General features: G+C 45.3%; 1 protein-coding gene across 3 annotated transcripts in view; it reads right to left on the bottom strand.

Moving 5' to 3' along the window:
* The window catches only part of st14 (ST14 transmembrane serine protease matriptase), a 44,747-nt gene that overhangs the window by 2,325 nt on the left and 26,682 nt on the right, over window positions 1-15,740 (bottom strand). Inside the window, exons 8-18 of one of the 3 annotated variants that reach the window (XR_007399552.1) lie at window positions 14,640-14,779; window positions 14,319-14,422; window positions 10,811-10,920; window positions 10,233-10,363; window positions 6,327-6,431; window positions 5,680-5,787; window positions 4,538-4,663; window positions 3,661-3,780; window positions 2,575-2,755; window positions 903-1,171; window positions 201-314 (exon numbers count right to left, since the gene is read on the bottom strand). Coding sequence is in view for 2 of the 3 variants with exons in the window: in XM_049024576.1 (XP_048880533.1) it covers window positions 201-340; window positions 903-1,171; window positions 2,575-2,755; window positions 3,661-3,780; window positions 4,538-4,663; window positions 5,680-5,787; window positions 6,327-6,431; window positions 10,233-10,363; window positions 10,811-10,920; window positions 14,319-14,422; window positions 14,640-14,779 (1,534 nt within the window). In the remaining variant the exon portion in view is untranslated. Of the gene's footprint in view, window positions 1-200; window positions 341-902; window positions 1,172-2,574; window positions 2,756-3,660; window positions 3,781-4,537; window positions 4,664-5,679; window positions 5,788-6,326; window positions 6,432-10,232; window positions 10,364-10,810; window positions 10,921-14,318; window positions 14,423-14,639; window positions 14,780-15,740 lie in introns of all 3 variants that reach the window. The other 2 variants (XM_049024576.1, XM_049024578.1) reach the window with 2 other exon arrangements.

Here is a 15,740-nt window from a genome sequence, read left to right as displayed (position 1 = left end):
GAGGGCCAGGAGAGAAAATGCTGTGAATTTCACACAAGAGGAAGGACAAGGAAAGGAGCCAGACTAGGGTGCACAACAAAACTTTGGTCCAGCATCTTCTGGAAGAAACTTTGCTGGAAAAGTCTTTGTAGCCGTAGCAAGTAAACAGTAGATATTTTAGATGCACGATTAACATTAAAAGGTAAGTTTGTGTTCTTCACCTGACAGGCGTCAACACCTCCTGCCAGAAACCCACTGCAGAGCATCCTGGATGTCACCTGGCCCTCTGTTACCGTGTCACAGATTGTGTCGTTGATGACCTTCACCTCTGCTTTCTGCAAGATTGGTGCAGTGTTACCTACTGGTCATTAAAAGGAACAAGAAACAAAAGATTGAGATATATTGGAGAATTACAAAAGAATCTTCCCTTCCACCCATACATTTCTTAATTGCTGATGCTGGCCAGAGTCACAGATGGGCTGGGAGCCTATTACAGGCAGCACAGAGCACAAGGCTGTGGTGCACACCGGATGTGATGACCATCCATGGCAGAATGCGGGCGCATGCACGCACACACACACACACACACACACACACACACAAGGAAATAGAGTGAGACCAATTAGTCTAACTGCATGTCTGTGAGATGGGCTGTAGAATGCACAGATAGAAGACACAAACTTCACACACACAGAGGAGGCGAGATTCAAATCTCCAGGTGTGAGGCAACAGTCCTGCCCTGTCAGTTTTTTTTAACTTAATTCCAAATTAATGCATTAATGGAGTGGACAAATGACATATGGCTATTATCGCAACAGTAATTGTTGCACTCAAATCATTCATGGAGTCAGCAGGTATGGAAACAATGTTCTATAGAGAAGTACTGTAGGGAGAAAGATGTTTCTGATATGGGGGGCGCTCACCTCCTTCACGCAGCGTCCCCCAGCCCGTCACCCAGCAGGAAAGCCCTGCTGGGAAGACGTGAGCGCTGTCAGGCAGGCAGATGGGGTAGATGGTGTTGGTGAAGACCAGTGGCTCATTCAGCTCCAGCAGGGCAATGTCATAATCGTTCGTCATGTCATTATATTCCGGGTGGGTGATTATCCTTTTGATGTTGCGCATCTGCACGTTTTCCTCAGAGTACTGGGTGCGCAATCCGCTGTATGCCCGCCAGTTGTCAGGAACGAGATTTCTGAACACAGTGAACATTTGAAAAATAATACAATACAATACACAAAGTACAGCTGGGCAATTCATTGAATTTTAATTTCAATTACCATTTTGATTCCCAAAGATTATCTAAGCAAAATAATCAAGATAAAACGATTATTGTATTGTACCGCATTTTGTTTCACAATGATACTCCCATTTTGTCTTTTGTTAGAAATCCAGTACATTCCTTTCTAACCCCTTATTTGTTTAGAGCTGAAGGAAACCCACAATTAAAAAGACAAGTTTTTTTTTTAAGTTCAATAAATGCATGGGTGTTCCCAAAGCCACCGTGCTAAATAACTGTGATCTCAATATTGACCAAAAGAATCGTGACTATGATTTTTGCCATAACTCAGCAGCCTGAACACAAAGTGAAAAATTCACTTCTGTCTCATGTTTTCATTACCAAACAATTATAGGAGTTTATAAAATTTGGGGTAGCACTCGATGCACTATGACTCTTGAAGACTTTAACAGCAAAAATTTTGAAAACTGAAAGAATCTCTCAAACAGAAGGTTAGTGCTTCCACCTAGTGTCAGAATTATAGAAATACAAGTATCAATTGTGAAATGGTCATAAGAATTCTGAACACAGAATCAAGTATCAAAGAAAACAAGGGAGTTTTAAGACAATTCTTACATGATGATGATTTGTAGTAGTGGTAGCAGTAGTAATAGTAGTGATATTAAGGATAATGGAAATAATATTAACAGTAGTGGTAACAAAAGCAGTAGTATACATCCACCTGAATTTGTAACTGCTTAGTCTGATCAGGATGACAGATGGGGCCTGAAGCCTATCCCAGTCTAGGTCAGAAGAGGGCAGCACAAGGCACAATTCGAGGACACACTCTGGACAGGATGTCAGCTTGATGTTTCGTTGTGCACCCTGAATCTGATACTAAAAATAACAAACTAGAACACAAAGGCTAAGGATGGGCTTTTTGGTGACTCAGTGGGTAGCGCTGTCACCTCACACCACTAGCAGACATACACTTAGGCTACTTTCCAATAATGTACTATTGTGTGTATGCATGTGTGTACTTTGCGATTGATTGACAACCCATCCAATGCATACCCCAGAATTGTGTCCTGTGCTGCCCTCTTGTGATCTAGACTGGGAGAAACAGGTAAAAGATGGATGGAGAGATGCATAAATGTTAAGGGAGTGGTTCAGTGGCTCAATGGGTAGGTATTTAAACTGTAGGGTTTAAATCTCCTCTGAGTGTGTGTGGAATTTTGATCACTGAATTTGATGAATGCTTAGTGTTGTTCGTACTCTGAGCATATGGCTAAATGAGGTCATGGTGATTGTTGCTGTTTGTATTGGCCCATCAGAGACACAGATAGTGGCACTAGAGAGGGCTGCACCATAGCACGTACTCTGGGGAGGTCGTTTGGAAGCAGTGAGTAGCCGACAGTAGCCAAGTCTTGGACAGGATGGAGGCACCACAAACGTGGCCATCGGTCTTGAAGTGTAGGCTGACCTGCCATGGCCACTCCCCGATGTCAGCATTTTGGCCACCCACGATGCGGTTGTGCTTGTAGGGCCTGGTGCCACACACTGAGGAGGGAAGGAATGGAAAAGGCAGGGAAGGACAGTAAAGGGAAGTACCGGGAAGGAAAAGGATGGGAAGGAAATGGCAGGAAAGGGCAGGGAAGGGAAGTAAAGGGAAGGGAAGGAAAATGATAGGAAGAAAAAGGCAGGCAATGGAAGGGAAGGGAAAAGAAAGAAAAGGATGGAAAGGAAAAGGAAGGGAAGGGAAAAGGAAGGGAAGGGAAGGGTAGGGAAGGGGAAGGAAGGAAAAGGCAGGCCAGAAAATGGGAGGGAAGGGATAAGGGAGTGAGGTAGGCAACTTAAACTGGGTTTAAAATATAAGTAGCATAAATGAATAAAACTTTCCTCTGGAAGACCAAGTGTACAGTTTTACAGATATGCTTTCAAAAATTAAATAGCAGCAGGAGCAAGGTTGTTCATGATTTGTATGTTCTGCTTGTGCTGTGTGGAATTTCTCCATCTACTGTGGGCTAACTGGTGTCCTTAAATTGGAGATAGTGAGGTTTGTGACTGTGCCCTGTAATAGACTGTCATCCCGTTCTATCCTGGTGTCCCCCTGCCTTGTGTCTGGTTCTGTCTGGAAATAGCACCTGTCACTCCCCAAACTGGATAAGGGGTTGCAAGATGGATGGATGGACAGCAGCACCTGAATCATTGTTAGAAATTATTCCATCATCTCCAAAAATAAGAAGCTCAGGACTGTTTTTTTCTGCACATAAATCTCTTTCTTTCGTGCTCAGACCCTCCCTAGAGAAATAATGGTATAATGGAAGGCAATGAATACCCAGTGAATGTACTGGGAGATGAGGGGTGGGCTGCCAAGCTCTGATTCAGTACTAAGGTACTATTCAAGTGCTCAAGCAATCAAGTTTAGACAGGCACACAGTGGGGGAAAGAAATTCCTTCATTACTGCAGCCCTCTTCATCAGATCCGTCACTGCAGTCATTGGTCAGGTCGCACTCGGCGTTGATCTTGTGCACACACTCCCCACTCTTGCACTTGAAGGTGTAGTCAGTGCAGACATTAATCCCTGTGCAGAAACCACGATGCATTTAAACCCAGACCCACTACGCAAGCACTAACATTTCACGTAACCTTAAGAAAACATGTGGCTCGCTCACATACTGCCGGGGTATGATGACTATGGCTCGCTCACATACTGCTGGGGTATGATGACTAAGGCTCGCTCACATACTGCCGGGGTATGATGACTAAGGCTCGCTCACATACTGCCGGGGTATGATGACTAAGGCTCGCTCACATACTGGCGGGGTATGATGACTATGGCTCGCTCACATACTGCTGGGGTATGATGACTAAGGCTCGCTCACATACTGCCGGGGTATGATGACTAAGGCTCGCTCACATACTGCCGGGGTATGATGACTATGGCTCGCTCACATACTGGCGGGGTATGATGACTAAGGCTCGCTCACATACTGGCGGGGTATGATGACTATGGCTCGCTCACATACTAGCGGGGTATGATGACTATGGATCGCTCACATACTGGCGGGGTATGATGACTATGGCTCGCTCACATACTGCCGGGGTATGATGACTATGGCTCGCTCACATACTGCCGGGGTATGATGACTATGGCTCGCTCACATACTGGCGGGGTATGATGACTATGGCTCCCTCACATACTGGCGGGGTATGATGACTATGGCTCGCTCACATACAGGAGGGGTATGATGACTATGGCTCGCTCGCAGAGCGGCGGATATAATGAGTATCGCGCTCAGACATAGCAAGGGGATGGAGATATGATGACTATGGCTCACTTCGAGATGATTCGGTGATGCAGTTTGACTCGTCGCTCCCATCTAAGCAGTCCTTCTTTCCATCACACATCAGGGTTTTCAAAATGCACATCCCATCAGAACACCTCCATTCGCTCTCCTCACATCCTGAGTTGGACAAAAGATTTACCAAGAAAACATCCAGGGAGCAACAGAACTGATGAAAAAATATATAGCCAATTAGATGCCGTCAGAACGATAATAATGTATTCCCTGGCCCTGTTGTCCCTGCAACATCTAATTCCTTCTCCTTCCACACCCCCCAAACTCCACAATCTATAGCCCCTCTACACACTCTCCCCTCCTCTCAAAAGATCTTTATTAAAAAACCTGATTTGTAGCACATGTCCCAATGTAATCAAGGTCACCAGATCTGTGACTGTAGCTGTACTTCCATGCGTCACCACTAAGCAGCATTACTGCAGTTTTGGTACAATTTGTCCCAAAATGAAACTGGTGCCAGATTATCACCTATACAATGTTCCAAGATCCACAAATATGCAAAGCCCTTATCACGTGCAAATTGCTTCTTATTTTTTTGGATATGATATTGTGTTTTATCACAAATAAAAATACATATTTGTGGATAGAAATGTATGTACAGAACAACTGCGGTATATGGAGCCCAGTAGGAAAATATTTTTTTTTTATAATTTTGTGTTTCCTCTCAATAGTTTTGTGTTCCCTAGCAATACTTTTCCATTACTAATAAATGAAGGAATAAAGCGTAATATGACATGATAAATGTTTTTGTTTTCCCATCCAATACATATTATATCACACATCCCTACTTCCATCTTGGTGCTCCGGCAATATTGTACTGCTACAGTCTGCGTATAATAATTGCATAGATCTGTATTTCCCATCTGAGGAATACAATAATTACACTTTTCATGTATTACTTTGGACAGTAATGGAGGGATGATGGCTCCCACCAAGTTACTAAGTTGCAGACTGAGATATAAACTGGAATAGGCTACGTTTAAGCCTTCTGAGGAAAACAAGGATGGTCTTCAATCATGCAGTGATCATGTAAATCAACATCTCGTCAATATGCTACCACACAGAGCACTCTCTTCATAGCCTTCTAATGCTGAATCTCCCAGCCAGAGAGGAGAACTCACCACAATCCTTCTCATCACTGCCGTCACCACAGTCATTGACACTGTCACACACCCAGTAAAGGGGTTTGCATCTGCCATTGGCACAGGCAAACTGCTCTTGGTCACATTCTGGAAAACAGAGCTCACTCAGTACTTCATTTATCTATGAGTCAGATGCCTTTTTTCAAAGTGACATTACATTTATTCATTTAACAGGCTCATTTAACTCTATCCAAAGCAATGCACAACTGAGAGAGCAGGATCAACCAGTCCTGGAACAAATGAGGTTAATGCCCCAACAGTGAAATCACTCTGTCAACACGGGGATTTGAACTGGCACCCTTCCGATTACAGGCACAGCATCATAACCTGTTAAGTCACACACGCTACCCTCTGCCATCTAAGTAATAAACTGCTTCTGAGTGTGGACATATTCAGAGCAGTATGAAAGCAGACATACAAGTGAAGGTCAGAGAGTAATGTCAGACAATGTGCCTGGAGCTATTGGGATGCTGAAGGGCCGAATATTCAACCAACTACAGGATTTGAACTTGCAACCTTCCGGTCGCAAGCATAGCCCAAACCAGCATACCACACTCCATTCCTCTTTTAACTTGTAGCAATAGTGGGCTTTCTTGGTGCAGTTTGAAGAAGGGGGGCAAACTCACTGCATTGTTCTTCATCACTCCGATCTCCACAATCATTCCAGCCATCACAGTGCAGTTGTTTCGCGATGCAGAATCCACTGGCACATGCAAACTGGTTAGGGCAGGCTGCAGAAAAAAGTAAATGACTGACTTCACTCAGAATCTTAAACAACAGAAAATCTACTGATATTAGGCTCATATGCCCTGTATTAGAAAAATTTGAAATTTCCTTCTGGGACCGATAGTTTCTTATCTTACTAAAAACATTGCTATCAAGGCCTTAAACGGTAGTGCGTTCACTTTGACAACGCTTTGCTTTTTGTAGCTGTCCAGGCTATCGAGGATGCCTGTACATGCACTCTGATAATTCAACACCACATCTATATCAAAAACATTTTTGGAACATTAAAAATGTAACTATTAAGGGTGGTTCACAACTAAATGTTTCTTATTACCAGACTGTTTCCTACATTTCCAAAGTAAATTGTTTTACAGCCCCCTGCAAAAAGAATCACCCTCTGACATCACATGGAGATATTTCAGGCTTGTAAAACTGAAGCATTGACCAACACATAGGTAATAATAGGGGAGAGTTCAATTCAAGACCACGACTTTGAAGCATTCGGTCAAAGTCAAGACCGAAAGGGGATCAAAACTGAAAAAGGTCCATTTTCAAGACCATGGTTTTAATTATACTTATTCACTATCGTCATCATTCCTGCTAATATTTAAAAGTTAAATTTTATTACTACAGAGTTCGAAGTTACGGGACAAATCTCATCCCGTATGTTCCTATACAGAATAAATTGCGTCAGTTCAAAAAGGTACACAGCATTTTATTAGTCAATATAGACAATCCCATGGTAACTTATAAGCTCTGTAATGTTTCAGACCAGTCAGGATGAAAAACAAAGATAAATCATTTGTGGCACAACCCTGTTTTCAAAAAAGTTGGGGCAATGTGTAAAATGTAAATAAAAACAGAATGCAATGATTTACAAATCATATTAATCCATATTTAATAGAAAACAGAATAAAAAGACATATCAAATTTTGAAACTAAGAAATCTTATGGTTTTATGACAAATATACGCTCAATTTGAATTTGATGCTAGCAACACATTTCAAAAAAGTTGGGATATGGCTGTTTCCCACTGTGTTGCATGTTTCCCACTGTGTTGCATCACTTCTTCTTTTAACAACACTCTGTAAATATTTGGGAACTGAGGAGATCAGTTGCTGGAGTTTCGAAAGTGAAATGCTGTCCCATTCTTCTCTTATATAGGATTTCAATTGCTCCATAGTTCAGGGTCTCCTTTGTCATATTGTTCGTTTCATGATGTGCATGATGTTGTCAGTGGGTGACAGGTATGGGCTGCAGGCAGGCCAGTCTAGCACCCAGACTCTTCTGCTACGAAGCTGTTGTAAACCTGGACAGTGTGCATTAGGACATCTTGCCATCTAGCTCATTTTACTTCTTCTGCCAGCCCCTGGAAGGTGGTTCCACCTTTGAATCTGGTTCCTCCCACTGTGTTTTCCTTTTAGGGAGGTTTTCCTTGCAATGTTAGCCTTTGGCTTACTCACTGGGGGCTTTGGGCAGGGATAATGTAAAGTGCTTTGAAACAATGTAATGTTGTGAAAATGCGCTAGAGAAATGAAATTGAATTGAACTGAAATGAATTAATATACACAGAATGCAGTTTGGCATTGTTTTGCTGAAATATACAAGGCCTTCTCTGAAAAAGAAATTGTGTGGATGGCAGCATCTTTTGCTCCAAAACCTGTACACATGGGCATTAATGCACACCCAAGCCATGGACACTAATGCACCCCCATACCACCATGGATGCTGGCTTTTCAACTGCTAGGAAGATGGGCACTTCTGTGGACTCTAGCCCCTCACTGGTCACGGAGTGCCTCCTGCTCATCAATCGTGCGACCCCAACTGCGAGCACGAGCAGGCAGAGTCTGAGCACAAGGAGGTGTGCCTCAGCTGGGAAGCCTGGCTTGCTGAAGAGCGCGTGAGCTGGAGGAGTGGTAGGAGCAGGACCATCATAAGCAGGAACAGCTACGGGAGTCCACAGAGTAGGCGCGGCAGGAGCTGGGCCGGCTGTGCAGTGAGCTGGCCAGCTGGGAGCCAGGCATGTTTAGCCGAGGCAGCAATGGCGGCATTACAGGGCCGTGAGACGGCACTGCTCAGCCGGGAGGAGACATGTCACAGCTTGGAAGCTCAGCTGATCCAGAAGTGCCACGAGCTACCTCATGGGGCTGTGAGGAGTTGTGCCACGCTCTTAAGGCACTGCTGGCCAAGGACCGCCACGAGCTGAGACAGAGCCCAACAAGCAGGAATGCCTGGACATCTGCCGCGGCTGGCAGGTCTTTCTGGTTGAAGAGTGCCACAGAAACTCATGAAGCATGCCCCCCAACCTGGGGACCCTGCTGCTGGAGGACATGGTCAGCTGGCAAGCCCAGCTCACAAACGACCTCCACGAGCAGCGCGAGGAGGATGCACGCTTCCAAGAAGCCATCCACCAGGTTGCAGTTGTGCAGGGCTGCCCAACCCCGCGAGCGGAAAACCCTGCAGCAGAACCTGTCTTCCGCCCAACATCAGGGCCCCACTCAGTGGGGGAAGAAAATGAGCCAAGACCAGGAAAAGGTCACACTGCAGTGCGGCCACAGCAGCACCTTGCGCTACCTGTCCCCGGAAAAGAGGGTCTGGAGGGGAGTTGCTGGGTTTGGGGTGGGTAGACCCCCTGGAAGGGGTCTTAGGTTCCTTTAAGGTGCACAAAAGGAAAGGTCGGCCCCAGGAATTATCTGAAACGCCAGTGGCCGCCAGCAGCTAGCCATTCCAGCGCTCAGGAAGCCCCGCCATTGGAGGTAATGCACCATTGGCTGCCAGAGGACCCCTGGGACTGGGGGGTGGTGGTAGCCGGGACAGTTGACCTCTGAGGAGGGGGCGAGATTTACATGTTCCAGCATCCTGTATTTGTAAATAGCCCCATGTATGTCCTGATGTTCTAGTTATGGTTATAGTTGTATTTCCCTGTTGTCGTGCATGTGTTTGCCCATGTCTTACATGCAACCTGTTCGATCCTCGTGTGTCTTCAGAATTGTGTAAATTACCCACCCGTGGGTACCTGATGGTCCAGCATCTGACCTCCCTGTCTTTTCATACTTGTTTTCTACTAGCACAGCCTGATACATGTAAAGCTGATAATATACTCATAAGGCAAATCAATCAGACAACGCATAAAACAGCCGTTAACATAATAGCTCCGTAACTCTCAAGAGCATTCGTGGAGAACTAGCCATGTGAAACCTACAGTAACTGATGATCACGCGCATTTCCATTCTAACAATATCCAATGGACTGAGAAGTTTGGATCTTGCTGTAAGCAAAGTGTGCTTTCATGTGAGAAAATCACTTCTGTGATTGAAGTAGCCAAATCTATTAATAACTGAAACTGGCATGTGTTCTGGAGGGATTTCCAAAGTGGCTTTGCACTCCAGGAAAGTCTAAAAAATTATGTAAAATAACTGCAGTATACAGGTAATACAACAAATGTGAATGATAGATTATTCGCATTTTTATCAACTGTATTTTATTAACATGCATCATTATTTTGAGAGGAGTAAGTGAAATTAGAAACTTCTGTGTATCAATGGTTAAAAAGTTACAGTCTAGTGTCTAGTGTCAGTCTAGTCCAAACCAAGACACAAAAAAGAGATGTTTTTAGTTCTGAGACAATTCCAAGTAAGTGAAAAGGTGATTTTGAGACACGAGTACTGCGACATTCCGGTTTCTAACCCTTCACATTTAAAAATGAAAGGCAATCTAGAGGATACTCAAATACTCAATATCAAAACAATCATTTAACTATTTAAACATTTGTTGTAAATCACTAACATGATGAAAAACTGACTTACGGTTCACGGGGTCATAGGCAACGTATGTTGCCCTGAAGCCTTTGTCTGTGTATGAGTCATCTGAATGGAACTTGACTTCTAGTGTGTTGTTCTGGCTTGAAAGGGCCAGTAAAGACTTCTCTCCACAGTATCTGTATGGAAAAAGCAGAAAAATGCAAAAAAGAAATATTCATCTATTTTCCACTCCTTATCCTGTATAAACTATCGCAGGCAGTATGGGATGCAAGGCAGGGACACCCTGGAAGGAATGGCAGTCCATCACAGGAAAAGTTAGAGAAACCAGTTTGCTTAACTGCATGTGGAAATTCCTCGAGGAAACCTGTGCGAACACGAAGAATATGCAAAACTTCCCCCCAAGCGGAGGTGGAGACAGAAGTCAAACTCACAGGCATGCAGATGTGAGACCACAGTGCTCTTCAACTCCCATCCATTACACAGCATTTTCTCTATGAGTAACAATCTCAGGAGTGATATACTTGGTTTATAAATAGCATCACACACACTACTAGTATAAACACCTCACTATTAGTGAGACATTTGTCAAGAGTAATTAAGCCACGATAAAAAAACAGCCTTACTTTATGCCCAACACCTCTACATAGTCCTTGTGGCAGACCTTAACATCCACTTTTGGTTCCTTCATGCGAAACATAGCGAATCTCAGCTGGATTTTCATGTTTGCAGGTACCTGACAGACAAAAAGGACACTCTGATTGGCAAATAACTAGACCATGGGAGAACTGACCTCCTTGGCATAATATTTTACTATTCAGACACAGTGTCACCTTCACGGGATGAATCAGAATTAGAGAGGAGGTACAGATGCGGGGGGGGAGGGGGGTTATTAGTAATGTAGTAAAGTTCATTTGTCAACAAGTTATGCTACCATAACAATACAAAATAAACTAAAGAAGTGATTAAAAAGTTATTTTTATGTGGTGTGGGTAGTGCTCACATTGCATGGCTAAACAGTACTTGATTTTTCTTTAAAACATAACATGTAAATGCATATGCAAATAGACTATCTGGCAAGGTGCAATTTGGACATTTGGAGGAAAAGCTGGGCTCTGCCAGACTGTCTATATTTAATCCCTGGTCACCTTTAAAAATAGTGACAACACATATTCTAACCACCTGAAAATGTGAACTTTGAGCCATCCATCCATCCATCCATCCATCCATCCATCTATCCATCACCTTCCGCTTATCTGAGATCGGGTTGCGGGGGCAGCAGTCTCAGCAGGAAAACCCAGACTTCCCTCTCCCCGGCTACTTCATCCAGCTCCTCCAGGGGAATCCCGAGGCGTTCCCAGACCAGCCGAGAAACATAGTCCCTCCAGCGTGTCCTGGGTCTTCCCCGGGGCCTCCTCCCAGTGGGACAAGCCCGGAACACCTCACCAGGGAGACGTCCAGGAGACATCCTAAGTAGGTGCCTGAGCCACCTCATCTGGCTCCTCTCAAAGCAGAGGAGCAGCAGCACTACTCTAAGTCTCTCCCAAATGACCGAGCTCCTCACCCTAGTCTAAGGGAGAGCCCAGCCACCCTGCGGAGGAAACTCATTTCGGCCGCTTGTACTTGCAATCTCGTTCATTCGGTCACTACCCATAGCTCATGACCATAGGTGAGGGTAGGAACGTAGATCGACTGGTAAATCGAGAGCTTTGCATTTTGGCTCAGCTCCTTCCTCACCCTGACAGAGCGATGCAGCGCCTGCATTACTGCTGAAGCCGCACCAATCCGCCTGTCGATCTCATGCTCTATCCTTCCCTCACTCTATAAAAGTTACAGAATCGGTGACAAAAGGCAGCCCTAGCGGAGTCCAACCCTCACCGAAAACGAGTCAGATTACTGCCGACAATGCGGACTAAGCTCTGACACCGGTTGTACAGGGACTGAACAGCCCCTATAAAGGTAGCCCAGCACCCCATACTCCCGGAGCACTCCCCACAGGACTCCCTGAGGGACACAGTCAAATGCCTTCTCCAAGTCCACAAAGCACATGTAGACTGATTGAGAAAACTCCCATGCACTCTCCCGTACCCTGCCGAGAATATAGAGCTGGTCCACTGTTCCACGACTAGGGCGAAAACCACACTGCTCCTCCTGAATCCAAGGTTTGACTATCCGACGGACCCTCCTCTCCAGCACCCCTGAATAGACCTTACCAGGGAGACTGAGGAGTGTGATCCCTCTATAGTTGGAAGACACCCTCCAGTCCCCCTTCTTGAAGAGGGGGACCACCAATCAAGTCTGCCAATCAAGAGGCACCGCCAGTGATGTCCACGTGATGCTGCAGATGCGTGTCAACTAAGACAGCCTCGCAACATCCAGAGCCTTGAGGAATTCCGTGTGGATCTCATCCACCCCCAGGGCCGGGCCACCGAGGAGTTCTTTAACCACCTCAGCGACCTCTGCCCCAGAGATAGGTGAGTCCACCCCGAAGTCCACAGAACCTGCCTCCTCAAGGAGTGTCGGTGGGATTGAGGAGGTCTTCAAAGTAGCACACCATCCCCCCATAAACAGTGTTGATGCTGCACCATTTCCCCGTCCTGAGCCGCCGAATGATGGACCAGAATCTCTTCAAAGCCGTCCAGAAGTTGTTCTCCATGGTCTGGCCAAACTCCTCCCATACCTGAGTTTTTGCCTTAACCCTGAAGCCGCGTTCCGCTTAGCCTGCTGGTATTCATCAACTGCCTCCAAAAAGGCCCGATAGCACTCCTTCTTCAGCTTGACGGCATCCCTCACCGCCAGTGTCCACAAGCGGGTTCGGGGATTGCCACCACGACAGGCACCAACGACCTTACGGCCACAGCTGTGGTCAGCTGCTTCCACAATGGAGGCGCGGAACATGGCCCATGACATGACTCAATGTCCCCCGCTTCCCCCATGGCATGGGCGAAGTACTGCCGGAGGTAGGAGTAGAAGCTCCTTCTAACGGGATTCTGCCACACGTTCCCAGCAGACTCGCATTATACGATTGGGGCTGCCAGGTCTGACCGGCATTCCTCCCCCACCAGCGGAGCCAACCCACCACCTGAGTGTCCAATACATGTGGCCGCAAGTCTAATGACACAACCACAAAGTTGATCATTGAACTGCGACCAAGAGTGTCCTGGTACACATATAGACACCCTTATGCTTGAACATGGTGCTCATTATGGACAATCCGTAATGAGCACAGAAGTGCAATAACAAAACACCACTTGGGTTCAGATTAGTGGGGCAGTTCCTCCCAATCACGCCCCTCCAGGTCTCACTGTCATTGCCCACATGAGCATTGAAGCAGAACAAGAAAGTCCCCAGGAAAAGCACTCTCCAACACCACTTCCAAGGACTCCAAAAACTCCAGTCCGTTCTGAACTGCAGTTTGGCGCATAAGTGCAAACAACAGTTAGGACCCTTCCCCCCCCCGAAGGTGAAGGGAGGCTACCCTCTCGTCCACTGCGGTAAACCCCAATGTACAAGTGCCCAGCCAGGGGGCAAAAAGAGTGCTCACTCCTGATCAGCGCCTCAGCAACTCACAGAAGAGGGTCCAACCCACTTCAAGGAAACTGGTTCCAGAGCCCAAGCCATGTGTTGAGGTGAGCCCGACTATACCTAGTCGGAACCTCACAACTTTGCGCACCAGCTCAGGCTCCTTCCCCACCAGAGAGGTCACATTCCATGTCCCTAGAGCTAGCTTCTGCAGCCGAGGATCAGACCGCCAAGGTCGCCGCCTTTGGCCACTGCCCAACTCGCATTGCACCCGACCCCTTTGGCCCCTCCTACAGGTGGTGAGCCCAATGGAGGGCGGACCCACGTGCCTTCTTCAGGCTGTGCCCGACCAGGCCCCATTTAAGCATTCTTAATAAATGTATTATTAATAGATAATAAAAACTGTATCAAACATAAGGGGAAACTCAGTAAAAAAAAGTAGAAAACTACTTTCTTGAAAGCTATTAAATAGATGTTAAATAGCTATTAAATAAATGTGCCAAATTATTACACAGGTTAACATTTGTCAGCCGTAGAAGAAGCAGTGAATGGAATTTTTGAGTCTCAAATATTGACAGCAAACTTGAACATTCTTAAGTCGTAAGTAATTACCTCAATTGTCCATTTGCAGTCTACAGAATTAGGGTAAAAGCTGGGGTAATGTGGAGAGTTGAAACTCCCAGACTTATTGGTCAATCGTCCTCCACATTGGTTAGCTTAAGAAGAATAAGACACAAAAAGATCCTTAAACCTAAATTGGACCATGTCACAAAGGCTCCACTGGATATTGAACACTTCAGGGAATCTACATAAAATCTTGAGCAAAGGAAATATAAAGTCTTAAGTTTTGCCTGTCTAATGAGATCTCTGACATGCACCATCTCCCTACTGAAATGTTGAGTGGCGAGGCTGTGTCAGATATAATGTTAGTACCTGTGATTAAAGGAACGACCATGTACATGGCACTGAAGCCAGGTTTCTCCCTGCTACTGTCCGATACCAAGTTTATCGACATTATGTTGCTTGATGACACAACCTCAAGGGGGTTGCTGGGAGGCCTCTGACCACACTTCCTGTAGAAGAAAAAAAAGCAACAATTACAACAATTACAACTTCACTCTTAGAAGGGAATGCATTGCATATCTAAGTAACCTATATTAAAATAAAGAATTTATTGCACTTTTTATTTAGAGTTTTCAAAACTCAAGTTTCAATATCTCTACCATAAAAAGAGGCATATCTGAATTTGTGTTTTAACACGTATTCAAAAAGCACTTTACCAATATACACTGCAGAGTTATCATGACCTTGGAGAATATCCAAGGATGCACAGACCACTTGGACAGAATGTCAGTGTATCACAGGACACACACACACACACACATACACACAAATGACAATTTGAAGTGTTTCTCTAGGTTGTGGAAGGCAAATGGTATACGTAAGGTAATGCTTTATTTATATATGATGAGCCATTACATTAAAACCACCTCCCTAATATTGTGTAGATCCCCCTTGTGGAGGCATGGACTCCACAAGGTGTCCTGTGGCATCAGGGATCAGGACGTTAGCAGTACATTCTCTAAGGTCTGTAAGTTGCAAGATGGGGTCTTCATGGATTGGACTTGTTTGTCCAGTGCATCCCATAGATGCTCGATCAAATTGCGATCTGGGGAATTTGGAGGCCAAGTTAATACCTTGATCTCTTTTCCATGTTCCTGAAACCATTCCTGAACATTTTTTGCAGTGTAGTAGCTGAAACAGGCCAGTGCTACTGCGGTTTCCACATGCATCACTGAGTCTTGGGTGCCCAAGACCCTTGTTCACCAGTTGGCCTTCCCTGGACTACTTTTGGAGGTACTAACCACTGCATAGTAGGAACATCCCACAGGACCTGCCATTTTGTTGATGCTCTGATTCAGTTGTCTAGCCATCACAATTTGGCCCTTGTCAAAGTCACTCAGATCCTTACACTTGCCCATTTTTCCTACTTTTAACACATCAACTTCAGGAACTGACTGTTCACTCATGAAA

The sequence above is a fragment of the Brienomyrus brachyistius genome, chromosome 9 (genome assembly GCF_023856365.1).
Source record: "Brienomyrus brachyistius isolate T26 chromosome 9, BBRACH_0.4, whole genome shotgun sequence".
Taxonomy (NCBI): domain Eukaryota; kingdom Metazoa; phylum Chordata; class Actinopteri; order Osteoglossiformes; family Mormyridae; genus Brienomyrus; species Brienomyrus brachyistius.
The sequence above is the reverse complement of the archived record's forward strand: the minus strand, read 5'-3'. Positions and strand labels throughout refer to the sequence as shown.